This window comes from Sycon ciliatum, chromosome 4 (genome assembly GCF_964019385.1).
Source record: "Sycon ciliatum chromosome 4, ocSycCili1.1, whole genome shotgun sequence".
Classification (NCBI taxonomy): domain Eukaryota; kingdom Metazoa; phylum Porifera; class Calcarea; order Leucosolenida; family Sycettidae; genus Sycon; species Sycon ciliatum.
Genome location: NC_088646.1, coordinates 2,418,868 through 2,433,644, shown reverse-complemented (window position 1 = coordinate 2,433,644; position 14,777 = coordinate 2,418,868). Strand labels below are relative to the sequence as shown.

Sequence of the window (14,777 nt, the reverse complement as noted above, 5' to 3'; positions counted from 1 at the left end):
GGTACGCCTGAGTGAAATGACCAAGAGGCGCACATATACTTTGTGCAAACGGGCTTAGGATAACTCACACGTAGGGATGATCGGCCGACCACGACACAAGTGCGCAAGCAAGTTCCGCTCCCGACAGAAGACAACGGCCCACTCTGGTTTCGGGCGGTCATGATAGAAGACACAATGGAATGGGCAAAAATTGGTGCCTCACCAATGATCCTGGACTGGTTGACACTGAAATGGCTTCCCGATATTAAAACTTGAGCAAGTTCAAGCAGCACCAAGCAGCATTCCACCAAGGAAAGCCCATTCCCAAGGAGAGCAGAGAATTCACTACCAGCTCAAATATACGAGGTGCTCACACAGGAAGCAATGGAGAAAATCCAGACGCCATCGCACTACAGTTCTCCAGTAGCAACAATGCGGAAGAAAAACGGAAAACTCTGTATGATTATTTTAGTCATTGATGTTGAACATGAAGAAACCCGGATGGCCGTAACTCGTCGAATCAATGCCGTAGCGCCGTGGCTTAAGACAATTATCCTGGAAAAGCACATCCCTGAAGCCGTCAACTGTGAAGCGGATCGCCTTAGCCGCATACGGATGTAACGAAACCCCAGCAACTGGTCAACGAACTGTTCGATCATCAGGACGATTCATTGAGAATTGGGACCACAAGATTTTGGATCGTTTCGCGAACTGTCAGAGCACGCAGTTACCTCGATACAACTCCCGGTGGTTGGACAAGGAGACGAAGCAGTTGATGAACTCCAGCAAGACTGGACGGGAACTCACAGCAATGCCAATCCCACGTTTCGTCTCCTGCCAAGTATCCCGGAGTTTATTCGGAAATAGGGTGTAATGGCAACTGTGATTGCCCCCCCCCCCCCGGTCCGGCCAGCACAGCCCCGGTACCAGGAATTGGTAGACATGGCTATGGAGCCACCGCTGATAATCCCGAATCTTCCCTCTTCTTTTTGAGCCCCGGCTCCAGCGTCGTTCCGTCAGCCAGAGCCTCTCTACGACAAGAAGTGGGCTATTGCAGCATTGAAAGTCTATGGCGACAACGGGTGGCGAAGAGCATTCCGAACAATGTCTTCGGTATGATGTGTGCATCTGTGGCGCCTGGTACCCTGGGTAGGTATCACAGAATTGCAGTGTACCAGATCAGTTTCAGTGGCAATACTGAGTGCCTGAGCTTGGACGTCGTGAGCAGCTTCCGAGTCGATTATTGTTACCCGGCAGATCGTCTTCTCGACCAGAACCAACACTTCGACTTTTCCGGCTCGCCCGGTTGCGTTCGTGGCCGACGTACGGGGTAGCCCAGTGACAGGCAGAGTACTGCGCCGTGTATACACTGGTATATTGTAGTACTGCGCCGTGTACACACGTACACTGGTATATTGTAGTACTGCACCGTGTACACACTGGTATGTTGTAGTACTGCACCGTGTACACACTGGTGTATTGCAGTACTGCACCATGTGGTGCAAACACTGGTCTCCTGGCATCTCATAACGTTACGGTCGAAGCCGCGCCAGGCAGCGGCGAGTAATGACGGCCCGAAGACTCTGACCTACACTCGTGACTCGTGACCTTGTAGCATCAGTCCCTACACGAACCAGCCCTTCATCCGTCAACACCATGGTGATGCCGACGCAGAAACTAGCAAATATGCTTACGCTCGACGACATCGTATGGGTCGAGGCTGGCCGCAGTTGGAAATAGTCTTCTTCGGCTCCGACCAAAGCAGACAAAGGTATGTCTAGCGATCCAGTGGCGGTCAAGCATGCCATTGCCACAGCCGCAGTACAGTACTAGTACCCCATTGCCACAGTACGGCGGCAGTGCATCAACACAACTCAGTGACTGCTGCATAGCGGGGCGGAACAGCCTGACCAGCCCGGCTGTATGGCACACTGAGACCGGCAGCCGTGTAGAGGCTTCACGGTCACCGCGGGTCAGCTTCAATCGCGCAGTTGTTGTCACGTATGCCGCTTCAACTTGAAGCGGACTCAGGCTTGTCCGCAGCAGCAACTACTTCGTCTTTCTGCTCAACTTGATCACACTGCCCTGTCCGGTGAGCACGGAAGGCAATTGCACATTCTGTTGAGCCAAGCCTGGTCGAGCGGTGTGGACGGTTGAACACTGCCGCGGTCACAAGTTCCAGCGACAGTATGCTGGAGTCACAAGTCCAACTCACACGAGATGCCATCCCGCTTTCATGACGTGCATGTTCTGGTCATGACTGGTCATCTGTTTCGAGCCATAGTCAACCTGGGATCCTAGTCTGTAGCCCAAACATGTATCTCTTTCAAGCATCCGGCATCATTTTATTGTGTCCCCGGCGGTTATAATACCGCAGGCTCAGTCTTGCTAGTACAGTACCGGTATGCAAGCCTGAGTACTTTTCTATGTGCTCTTGCCGGTATATGTACAGCTAGCTACACTGAGTACGTCATGTCACAGTAGCGGGTCCGATGATTGTCATTTCCCTCAGAATCATGGCATAAAAGTCCAGGTCTCCAATAATGACCCGGGGCAAGCCTTTTCACTTTTCAGGCTTTTGTTTGAAACAATAAGAGCAGTCAATCATGTACAGTATACAGTACTGTTGCATACTGTACTGTGGTACAAGTGGCCGGCTACTGTCAGAGAGGCTGTGTTGTAAAGGAGACTGGCACTATGTACCAGGGAGTCGTAAAATACGACTCCCTGCTACATGTATGTACGTACCAGGGAGTACTACTCCCTGGTACGGTATTATACAGAAGCCTTGGTACCGGTACGTACTAACCGTCCTGCACTATACTACAAAATTAAATTATTTAAAATTTAATTACAATAACAGTTTTTGTGTGACAAAAAGGAAAGCGCGCGTACGCGCGTATTAACCCTCTCAGTGCCACGGGCGACTTTAGTCGCCCAAAATGAGTATGTGTGTACAAATAAATTCGTATCTCCACTTCTACACACAGGAGAGTTACAAACGACCACTCTACGTGTTCAGGAAGACCTTGGCTATCGACTCATCACATCGTTTTGTGTCCGTGAGGATAGATATCGCCAGGGCGAAGCTTGAAGCGCGCGCGCTCGGACAAACAATTGTCGCCCGTAGAAAACATGACGTATGCGCATCGCGGGTTTCTCTATTTCTTTCGCGGCAACCCATGCGTATTGGGTATCAAAACATCGAGATTTTCAGCGGCTTTCAGGCCAACTTTGTCCGAATTCCGTGCGTTGAAAGTTCAGGGCTCACAGTCGGTATGCAGGATCGACAAAAGCGTCGTGCGAGGGCGGGTTTGGTGCACGTGAGTCGCGTGACCCCACGAGAGCACGATCGTGTACATCCTACGCATCCCAACAGAACAAAGAAGAGAAAGAACCTTGGCTTGAGTAGCCTGTTCTTGTCTTGCAGAGCCGATGTTCGCGATATTTTGGTCGGACCTGTCCTTTCCTCGCCTTCTCTTGGCATGCAGTGTCAAACCATTCTCGTTTCCGTTCGTCTCGATCTTGTGCTTTTACGATCGTGCATACTCCAGTGGAAATAGTTTGCTTTATTATTTGCACTGGGAATTGCACTGCAACACTGAACAGTTACTGCCAGCCCTCGGCAACGACTTGCCTTTCACTGTGCCTTGTAGAATTGGTCCACCGAAGGAGAAGGCGACAGGCAACCTGTGCTAGTCCCAGGAAATTCATGTCATGTAGCCGCTGTTCGACCAAATGCTGATGCTACAATGAGCGATCGCGATGTTCCACAGGTAAGAAGACAAACAAACGAGTCAGAGCTCGCCAGGCAGGTAACGCCGAGAACATACCACACAGAGCTGCTGATCGGATGGAGGCGAACGGGACCAGCAAATCCGCCAGGCGTTAGTTGAGGGCCACTGAAGGCCAGGTTTCCAGAGGTACCAGTTCCTCCATGATGGCGAAATGCGCTGCCACAAGAACTCCAGCGAGAACGAAAGCACAGCAACCAACTCCGCGGGCGAACTGAGGAGAGAACACTGAAAAATCTGTGCGCAATGATTTTCTGTTGGACGGCGCGCGCGTTGCTGTTCCGCTGCATGCATGCGTTTTTCTTGTTGTTTGATCTGGTGCTGCTTTTGCACTTTTGGCGTTCTGCGCGCTGAGTGGCACTCACTCAAAAATGTCCACTACATCTCATTCTTGGCGGATTTTGATCATCTATGGCTTATTTTTTTCAGCGTGGAATTCTCCAGACATTTACCGATCACTTTTCCGATTGCTGTGCCGAAATCGAAGCCAAAACGACCAGACTTTGGCTAATCCGTGCCGGAAAACTGGAGGGAAAATGGTGAAACGCTGCGGTAGATCACTGAGTTTGGGGGTTTTGAATCAGCATAGCGAATCCCAGCTTCGTGGACATCAGGGCCGATGTAGTGGACTAGATCAAAGATTTGAGAATAGAGGAGAATAGAGGCCTGTGATTGGTCAGTTGTCATCACGTGACATCCGCGCAAAGCCGTGCGCGACTCGACGCTTTTGTATTGGACTGTGAGCCCTGAAGTTGACTGCACTGCGATCGATCGCGCGCGTGAGAAAGTGCAGATGCTACGAAAATGCAGAAAACGGACTTCGCTCAGGCGCCCTCGCGAGGAAGACTATTTTCGCTGCGTATTCTCTTCACAGCTGTCTGCCTGGCCATGATATCTTTCCAGAGAGCCATCGTTTGTAAAGATCCGTGGATATACAGCTGAGCTATGAAAAATTTGAGTTCAGCTCAACTCAGAAAAATTTGAATTTTTCCGACCCCCTTGGCACTGAAAGGGTTAACGTCGCGTCGTGCATGTAAATCGTGGAAAAGAGCTTTTTTTGCAGGTCCAGGAATGAGGTTCCAAGATGGCCACTGCAGGACTGCGCCAAAGAGTGCAGAAGCCAAGGCAACCCAGCGCTCGCATTGGATCTGTTTTAGTGGACTTCGGCGAGCTTTGTTCGAGAACTCTCTCTGTTTGTCAGCCATCTCTCCGAGGCTATCACAGGGAGTTTTGTTGTTCTTGCTTTATTATAACGTTTGACTGTATAGATAATTATGGCCGAGGAAGAGGCAGTAATTCCCGAGACTTCTCAGGAAGAAGAAGCTGCTGCACCTAATTTTGCTGAAAATGTTGCTGATGAAGCCGAGACTAACCCGGAGGCTGGCCAGTCAGAGGAGCCTACAGACGTCGCTGATGAGTCTTCTGATGCTGCTCTTGATGCAGTAGCTGACCCCGCCGATTCTGCAAGTACTTCTGGCGATCAAACAACGCAGGCAGAGGCCGAGCCCTCAGTGGAGACTGCTGAGTCAAGTGGCGACGCCCAGTCATCCTCAGTACCCACGACAAGTGAAGACAATCGCCGTCTCTTCCTTGGTGGACTACCGAGAGGAACTACAGAGGAGCATCTCCGTGAACATTTCGCCAAATTCGGAGAGATTCACTCCATTGTACTAAAAATTGACCCAGTAACGAATACCCCCAGAGGATTTGGTTTCTTAACGTACGTGGAGGAAGAGTCAGTCAAGAAAGTGTTGGATGGTGGTCCACATGAGATTAATGGTAAACCGCTTGATCCCGAAGTGGCTGTGCCACTGAATGCGAAGAACAAGGTGAAGAAAGTGTACGTCAGTGGCCTCGTTGCTGAAATGACGGAGGAAGGTATTCGCACTGCCTTCAACGACCTCAATGTAGGCAAAGTGGAAGAGATTGACATGCCCATGGATAGGGCAACTGGTGTTCGCCGCAACTTCTGCTTTGTGTCGTTTGACTCCATCGAGGCTGCAGAGAAAGCAATTGAGATTGAGAAGGTGGTGATTGGCGAGACTACATTGATGGTTCGCAAAGCAACGCCAAAGACCGACCAAGCCCGCGGCGGTGGCCGTGGTGGATTCGGAGGTGGCCGCGGCGGCGGTGGCGGCAGCTACGGTGGATCTTACGGCGGTGGTTACAGTGGTGGCTACGGCGGCGGCCGGGGTAGAGGCCGTGGTGGCTATGGAAGCGGCGGCGGTGGTGGTTACGGTGGCGGTGGATACGGAGGTAACAGTGGCTACGAGGGCGGCTACGGCGGCGGTTACGCTGGCGGCTACGGTGGCAATTATGGAGGCGGCTACGGTGGTGGGTATGGCGGCAACGCTGGCGGCTACGGTGGCAATTACGGCGGTTATAACCAAGGAGGTTATGGCGGTGGCTACGGCTATGGGCAACAGCAGCAGCAGCAAGGTCAGTACGGTGGTAATGATCGTTATGGCGGCCCATCCAGGAACAGCAGTTACGGCTCCAACCGGTCAGCGCCTTATTGAGAGGCAGTTTTGAGGTAACATCCACCCTCTTTTTCCGTGGCTTTGACCTTTCCTGTCACTAGCTCCAGTCCAATGTGTAGCTGTATCAACATGCTTAAGGGCACTGCGGTGTCTTCTCTGGAAAGTGCAAGGCTAATCTTGCCCACCATGGGCCTCTGGTCCAGAGTATTGTAAACATTAAGTAGCTTTTCTGATTGTGGCTTCCCGTTCCGTGAACGATGTGTGCATTCAGACCAGCTATCAGCAGTTGCTCTGCGACAGCCCGTTTTTGATTGGTGTGAATGCGATCGCATGCACCAACTGTGCTGCTCGATCCTGCACCCTATATGGCCTGCCTGTGCAGGCTCTCTCGTCGACTGCGTGTCTTATGTTGGTCGCGTGCTGCGGCATTTGCATCTGCGGCCGCTCTTGTATGTGTGCATGGGCTGTATGTCGGTGCATGTGTGCCAGTACACGTGTGTTGTTTTTCTGCTACCTTGATTGTGTGCTCTGCTCTGCATCTCGATCGAGGATTGATTTCTTTCTTCACACCGTGCCTTTTATTTGTGATACCCTGACTGTTTTTGTCCTCCGTCAAATCCGAATGAATTGAATGCCTTTGTTCCATGTCGTATGTTCAATATCTCGCAAAAACGCCTGGTGCCCAAAGTGCTACCTCCCAACGAGACTGTGTTTGATATTGTCGGTGACTGGTGACGAAGGGTGTATGTGTTCCTCGCGTTTGTACGTCGTGTACAGTGGTGTGTTTTTGCGTCTTGAAAGCTTCTGCAAAGCAGGATTGTATTTGTACATGCATACGATGTGGCATGTTCCAAAAACTTTTAATACTTTTGTGCCTTTGGTGTTGGTGGATTCGTGTTCTGTACAATTTTACTGTGCTGTTACAGGTCCTTCCGTGTTAGTACGGCACTTGGCACAATGCAGTACGTGTGAGGCATGCTAATCCTAAGTTCCAAACTAAAAAACTTCCACCAAATCACTGTTCATAAAATTGAGTTTTGTAGTGCACTTGAATGGTCAGGAAGCAGTGTAACTGTGTTGCTTACTACAGGCTGTGGGCAGCTAGACTGAGTTTGTCATTTGGGCAGTTCCACTGTAAACCGGGGGAAACGCTCGTGCCAGTTTTAGTTGTACGTTCACGATTTGGTCAATTTACACCTGCATATCTTTGCGATTGTAGACAATTTCATATTATGCTTCATTGTACATTGGACACTCTTGGTTAAAGGCTTTGCGCCGCTTACTTTTAAGCGATGTCACGCCCACTGTGAAGGTTTCAAGATTGAAGCCGTAAAGGTTCGTCATCACCAGCAGGGAGTCGTCAAATATTATTATTTGATGACTCCCTGGTCATCACTCTTGCTACGGTGATCTGGCACAGAATCTATGGTGTGGCTTGTTTCTATGATTCCATGCATGGCCTAAACAAAAAAAACTTCAGGTGTGATTATTTTCTCCACCTCAGGTGTAGGGCTCCCTGATGCACGCTTGGTTTCCCAGAGGTGGCAAGAGGCATTCCCGGTCCCCGTGCATACCGGCGATATCATGAACCAACTGAGCGCCCTGCCTTGATTTACAGCAAGGGAAAGAAAATCGAATGGCAGAGCAGGTTCTTGTGCGAAGGTCCCAGGCAAACTGAATATGGACTGGACAGCATGCAATACATGTACAAGGTAGGTGTCGTATTACCGAGTCCGTAACGCCGGGGTTATGGACTCTCGGTGTTACCTACACTGACAGGACACCACCTCTAAACAGGACCACAGAAGGAAGCACGAGGTCGGGCGCTCTCGAGATACTTCACGGCAATCTACCAGAGTCTACCACGAGACCTGTGACAAATTCACCAAGAAAATCTTTCTTCAAGACCTATTGGCTTCTGTACAATGCGGCAATGGGGACAGAAAACTAAAAACTCATTTCTATCCACAAGCCTGTGGCAAAAAATGTGGTAGCTGGCGTACTTGAAATGTACAAGGAGCAATGAGATATAGGAAATTTCAGAACGAAACAAAAGCTCAATATAAATAGGTACGCAAGTCTCAGAGGCACACAAGCATGATGGTTTCATGAGATTGCACCATGCTACACCATCATGTGTGTCTATATCTACAGAGTATGTCACGATGCAGGGTGCACTGCAGTGGACACTGGTGCACTGAACAATGTCTGCCTCAGCACAGTATGATGCAGATCGCATAGTAGTAGATTCGACTCTGGGAGCACAGCAGCCCGGATACACGTTCCACAGTCACAAATCAACGCTTTGCCCAGGATCCCTGGCAGTTTATTGATGATTGTAAGCCATCGTGTACTCCATGTAATCCACATAGCCATCGTTGTTCTTATCCTGTTCCTTCAATACTTGATCCACCAACTGCAGCATCTCGGCATCATCTACTCCAGACTCCTCCTTTTCAGATTTGGCGTCGTAGTGAGTAAGGGCGTGTGCCACCTCCAGTCCATCCAGTTTGTTGTTCTTGTCTGTGTCGTGCTCCTTGAAGAAGTGGAAGAGCATATCATCATCCTTCAGTGAATCCACAGTGCCGCCATATTCCTGAACATGTTCTTTCAAGTGCCTGCAGTCGGTACATACAACACAGGAGAGAAAAGACCTAGCCACGGGCTTACCGGTTTATACACAACGGTGAGCCCCTGGATGTGACCATGGTGACAAGTGGCCTTCACCAATACACACACCACCACCACCACATGCATACATGCATCCCGGGATGCCCACCACAAACAACTGAGAAAGAAAGTCAATGACACCTCTCACACAAAACTTGCAATGAGCCATATGAGCCATAGCAAAGGTGTGTGATACATGTACAAAGTGTTGGCAACAGCAGCCTCTATATCATACACCTACACACACACAAGAACAGCAGGTTAGCAAGAATGGCTCAGTACACTGGTGACAATTGTGGCTGGCATGAATGCATGAGGTCATAGGCAGTAGTGTAACTGGCAAATAGGAAAGCACCTCAGGAAGCAGGGTGCTATGTACTACTAGCACGGCTGTACTACATAATGGAGGGCTGCTGCAGGTGTGTACGTGGTGCTGGTGCATGCACATGCCAATATAATGCACTTCACACCCCTGTCCAGGGCGACCACAAACGTCACTATCACAGTTCACTGGCCAGGACTTACACCTCAACCTCTGCTAACTTGCAGTTGCGCTCCCTGAGATCCAACCTAAAGTGCAAATCTGGCACCCTGGACCAGCTCCGATTACATCACTGTACTGTACATGTACTTGCGCATCATGTGTATGCACAGCCGCATTCGTACCACTTCCAGGGTGTCAAGGGCCCGTGCGAGTTGAGGGCGACAAGTACTACACGTTGGGTTGGATTTCACCGAGCACACCTGTACTACTGGACTACTGTACTACTTCAATGAAGTAAACGCAATCCGGTCAGCATGCTGCCAAATACAGCGCCCCACGGCTTGCAATCTCGACAGAACGCAATAGCACCCGGGCTGCAACACGTCCACACCTCCACTACCTCATATGCAAAGTGAATCGCTGCACCTGGCATTGTTTTATGCGTCTTCATACGAAACTCGAAGCAACAGAAGAATTACGGTCATTGTTATTTGCCTGTTTTGCCTGTGCCCCATACGCTCTAACATTACCATGATTACGGTATAGAGAGGTATGTACAGCGAAGACTGCAGGTACATGTACTTAGTTTGCTCAACTAGCAGGAGCAGACCTTTCCAAGCTTATCAATATTATCATGGATGTATGCAGACAGCAGTATGAGGTTACAGCCTCAATAATCTACAATTTTCACTATCTGTTTCTCTTCATCGTCAGAAAAGCCAGCAGCAACTTTCGGCCTGTTCCTCATTATTCTAGTCCAAACTCCACCACCACATCTGCTTCTCTACTTTGAGTGCTGTACGTGTGTGTCATTAGGACTTTCAAATGCTGTCTACGCTACGTACGATGGCATCAGGGAGCCAAAAGCCGGCGGGAGAACGATGATGACCTGGAGAAATTCCGTAGTGACATAGCCGAATGGACCGCCAAGCTGCACACTCTTGTAACTACGTCTATTCGTCAATGGCTAACGGGAGATGGTTGATCGCCCAAGTGTTCATCGACAGTTGCAGCGCAGCAAAAGGACAAGGCAGTACAGCCTGTGCATGCGCATGGTCACGAGTCACTGTGGAACTGACGGGATGACGGCTTTTATAGACAGAAGCGGACCATTGTATAGCTGACTAACTGGAGAACAGCTTGGCAAGTTAACATTGCTAGCAGGCGTTGTCGTTATACAATACTGCAACATTGTGCCTCAAAAGCAGAGCCTTTATGCGCCGGTGAGTTATCTTCCTCACTTCTGCTGGAAATGGTGATCTCTTCTCAATCATGTGTGTGTGTGTGTGTGGGTGTGGGTGGGTGGGTGTGTGTGTGGGTGTGTGTGTGTGGGTGTATGTATGTGCGTGTGTGCGTGCGTGTGTGAGTGTGCAGTGTATTCCATGAACCTAAAATGTTTTAAATGATCAACTGTACAGAGTTTCCACCACGCGGTACATGGCATTCACTCAGCAGGGCGAGCCCAGAGGCACCACATGGGATAGCACTACAACCAGGACCCACGGGGCACATATACAGTGAAACGTCTATAGCGTGCCTCCAGGGGACGTAACATTCTACAACATAACAATAATTTACATTTCGTGTTGAAATGCTAAGGACACTATGTGTGCGACACAGCATTACTTACTCCGCATCTTTTGCATGCTCGAAGAGATCAGGGTTGGGTATACCAGGCTGGTGTCCAAACGCTACCAAGACGTTGCAGACAATAACAGCGATGAACAGTGACTTCTGCATTGTAACTGAAGGCGACATTTACTCTTAGAAACGTCCACAGAAATCTACCTCAAACTGATGAAGAGATGGAAAAGCTTGTGAAGCGGAACGAGGCCTGAGTACTTAGCTCACCCTACAATTACCTTTGGCAAGGACAGAGCTTGCACGAACACAGATGAGATAGAGAAAGGACTTAGGTGTTCGGTTGAAAAGTACAATGTACAAGAGGATACCGAGGCTAAAGATAACTAACTGTCGTGCCCGATTTTCTGCACATAATTCAAGCGATCATATCATGCAAACGTCAAGTGTACACGTGTACGTAGACTACACGATCATGCATGTGCAATGCAATGCGCATACTGTCGAGATGACGTGGACGACAAGTCGACAACAGCTGTTGATCCACAGCAGGGAGTCGTAAAATACTAAGTACCGGTATTTTACGCGTATACGACTCCCTGATCCACAGACGTCACGTCATGTCACTTCGATGTGTAGGATTATGCATGCAGTGTAACCTCTTTAGGACGAACACCAAGGGACCGATGATATTTGTTTGCAATAACGGGAGTTCTTCTTATCCGTATGGTTTACCCAGTGAATACACATTGACTTATCCAATGGAGTTACGAATACTAGTTCTTCTTAACTTTACTTTTCATGCAGCGCTCTACAAAATATCCTGCTGAAGCTGACAGCTTCTACTCCGTCCTGAGTTCCATTGCAGGCCAAGTGAAACGGAGAGATGAACTGTGGATACTTGGAGATTTTAACGCCAAAGTAGGGAGCTCGGTCGGAGGGAGAAGTGGCCCAGTAGGTTCTTACTCCAAACATACATCTAACAATGCCAATGGTGATAGACTCTTAGACCTGTGTGGTGAGCATGGGCTGGTGCTTTGCAACACTCTGTTCAAGCACAAATTACAGCATCGCTCCACATGGTTTGCAGATGGATTGACATACTCTGACGGCCGTGCGGTGCGGAATATGATTGATTTCATCGCAGTGAAGACTGGTGGACTAACATCAGTCACCAATGCAAGATCATATGGAGGATTCCGCACCAGATCGGATCATCATCCGGTAATTGCCGACTTTCGTCTCTCATTTGGACCAGCGAAGCCTGCGCCAAAGTCTAAGGAGCGATGCTTCTCCAAATACAACCAACCTACAGAGATAACCAGGAAACTCTATCAGTCAGCACTACTTGAAAATCTTCCGGAGATCCAGCTCTCCCAAGTATCGCCTCAAGTTATTGATAACCTGTGGGATGGCTTTGTGACGGTTGTGCATGGTGCAGCTCTAGGTGCATTTGGGAGGGCAAAGGTTGGACACAAGTCGGTCCGCAGCATGAGTACTGAAGTGTCTACGCTGTCGCAACGGCAGAAAGAGCTTCACATCCAGAAGGATGCGGAACGTGATCCTGAAAGACGGCAACTGCTAGCAAGAGAACGCAATCAAATACTGCATAAAATACGATCAATATTACGAAAGGAGGGTGACCAATTTTGGCAGGAGAAAGCAACAGAAGCAGATGCATTGCGGCCTGACGCACGGTCATACTACAATGCAATTCGTAACATCCGCCAACTTCGTTCCTCAGTCAGCCAGCCACCTGTCAGACTTGCAAACAAAGATGGTGAAATCATGGCGGACGTCCAGTGGAATCTCGATGAATTCCGCAAGTATTACTTGTCCGTATTCCATCGCGATGACGTCCCTGCTGCAGTCGACCACCCAGCAGATGGAGAGGTAACACCTGATGAGGAGCCATTTACTCAGGAAGAAGTTCGAGCAGCAATCTCACGGCAAAAACCGGGTGGTGCTGTTGGACAGGATGGAGTTTCCGCTGTTTTGCTGCAGGCCGGTAAAGATGCAATCACCACTTGGTTAACAACATTCTTCAACGCTGTTCAACTGGCAAAGTATTGTCCAGAAGACCTCAGACGCGGTTTGATCGTGCCCATATATAAGCCAAATAAGCCTGCCGGCTTCCCCAAAAGTTACCGACCAGTTATGCTTCTGTCGGTGATCAGAAAGGTCCTGACCCGTATTCTCACACAGCGCTGCACTACATTCGTGGACTCCTTTGTGCCTGAAAGCCAGGCTGGCTTCCGCCCTGGGCGGTCGACTGCGGACGGAGTATTCTTCACAAGAATGATGTGCGAGAGGGCCTTGCTAGGAGACTGGAGTTACTCAGCGGCGCTTTTAGATTTCAGTGGCGCATTTGATACAATAATCAGGCAGACTGCTGTTGACCGTCTGGCTTCGGCAGGTGCACATGTTAGCACTATTCAGCAACTAGTCTCCGAAACCTCTGCTTGTGTGAAGCTGGGAAAGCAGCTCAGTCAGTCATTTCCAACTAATGTTGGAGTGGTGCAGGGGGACCCCCTGTCACCCCTTATGTATATTGTCTACGCAGAAGGTGCAATGCAGAGGATCAGAGAAGCCTGCCCAGAACAAGTCAATCTACCTACTAAATTCACCCTGTATGCAGATGATACAACAGTGCATGACCACAGCCGGACAGCAGTTGAAGCAACCGTAGAGAAATGCGAACCCATCTTCGCAGAAGACAACTTAAAACTAAACATCAGCAAAACACAATTTGTAACAGCTACAAAGTCAGATGCCTCCTGGAGGTCGGTCAAACTGTTGGGTTCTCGTCTGGGGTCAGCGGAGGACATTGATGCACGTATCATAGCAGCGAACCGGGCATTTTCCAGTGTATCATGGAAACGCCATACCCAGCAGTCCCGCTTAGGCATGTTCAACTGTCTCATTTTGCCAGTTCTCCTATATAACTGCGCGCTATGGACTCTAACAAAAGCCTTAGAAAGCAAAATTGATGTATGGCACCGCCGTAAACTCAGATACATACTTGGAATCATCTTTCCCAATAAAATTTCGAATAATGCTCTTTATGCTAAAACTGCTCAATGCCCAATAAGTGCAGTCTGTAGACGCCGGCGCTTATTATGGTTTGGACATGTCATTCGTGAAGGGAAGGACGCTGTGTCGTACAAAGCCCTTCACATGGCAATGAATATAACAGATATAAAGAAGCCCAGAGGTCGCCCAGTGACCAGATGGGTAGACAACATTAGGAATGACCTTTTACTTCTCAATATGTCTCTTTTGGAAGCGGAGCAACTTGCCTCAGACAGAACGCACTGGCTCGACGTTGTCGACAGATGCATGACCCTCATTTGATTTTTCATATGAGCTATATGCGTGCTGTACTATTATTATTACTTTTCATACCGTAGACGGGGACGCGAGCGTACAAAACGGCTGCAATTCGAGTGTGAACAGGAGACGGCGTCGTGCGCCGACTACTCCCGATTCGTACTTGGAAATATTCAGCATTTCAAACACTGCGCTTCCCATGATAACTCACAGAATGCCCATTGCCCACTCAGGTGAGCTCATGAGAGACATAATAATTATGTCTCTCATGAGCTCACCTGAGTTTTATGATAATGAGTTCTATACTATAGCCTAGGCTAGGGAGCATAACTCTTGGCACAACTACAAGCAAGAGTACTCGCACATAAACATTCTTTACTCAATGACTGTAGTATGTGCATGCAAGTGCTTGCCTACAAGTAGGCTAGAGAATACATAATTGGTGCTGTAGGTTTGGCA

At 49.2% G+C, this 14,777-nt stretch overlaps 2 protein-coding genes across 2 annotated transcripts; one reads left to right on the top strand and one right to left on the bottom strand.

Moving 5' to 3' along the window:
- Positions 1–4,902: 4,902 nt before the first annotated feature.
- On the top strand, positions 4,903–6,959 carry LOC135813879 (RNA-binding protein squid-like). The gene has a single exon (XM_065326901.1). The coding sequence runs from the start codon at positions 5,048–5,050 to the stop codon at positions 6,290–6,292; it is 1,245 nt and encodes a 414-aa protein (XP_065182973.1). The 5' UTR covers positions 4,903–5,047; the 3' UTR covers positions 6,293–6,959.
- A 1,175-nt stretch (positions 6,960–8,134) lies between these two features.
- On the bottom strand, positions 8,135–11,406 carry LOC135813878 (multiple coagulation factor deficiency protein 2 homolog). The gene is made up of 2 exons (XM_065326900.1): positions 11,038–11,406; positions 8,135–8,871 (listed from the first exon to the last, which is right to left on the bottom strand). The coding sequence occupies exons 1-2, from the start codon at positions 11,163–11,165 to the stop codon at positions 8,580–8,582; spliced, it is 420 nt and encodes a 139-aa protein (XP_065182972.1). The 5' UTR covers positions 11,166–11,406; the 3' UTR covers positions 8,135–8,579.
- Between the last annotated feature and the right edge of the window lie 3,371 nt (positions 11,407–14,777).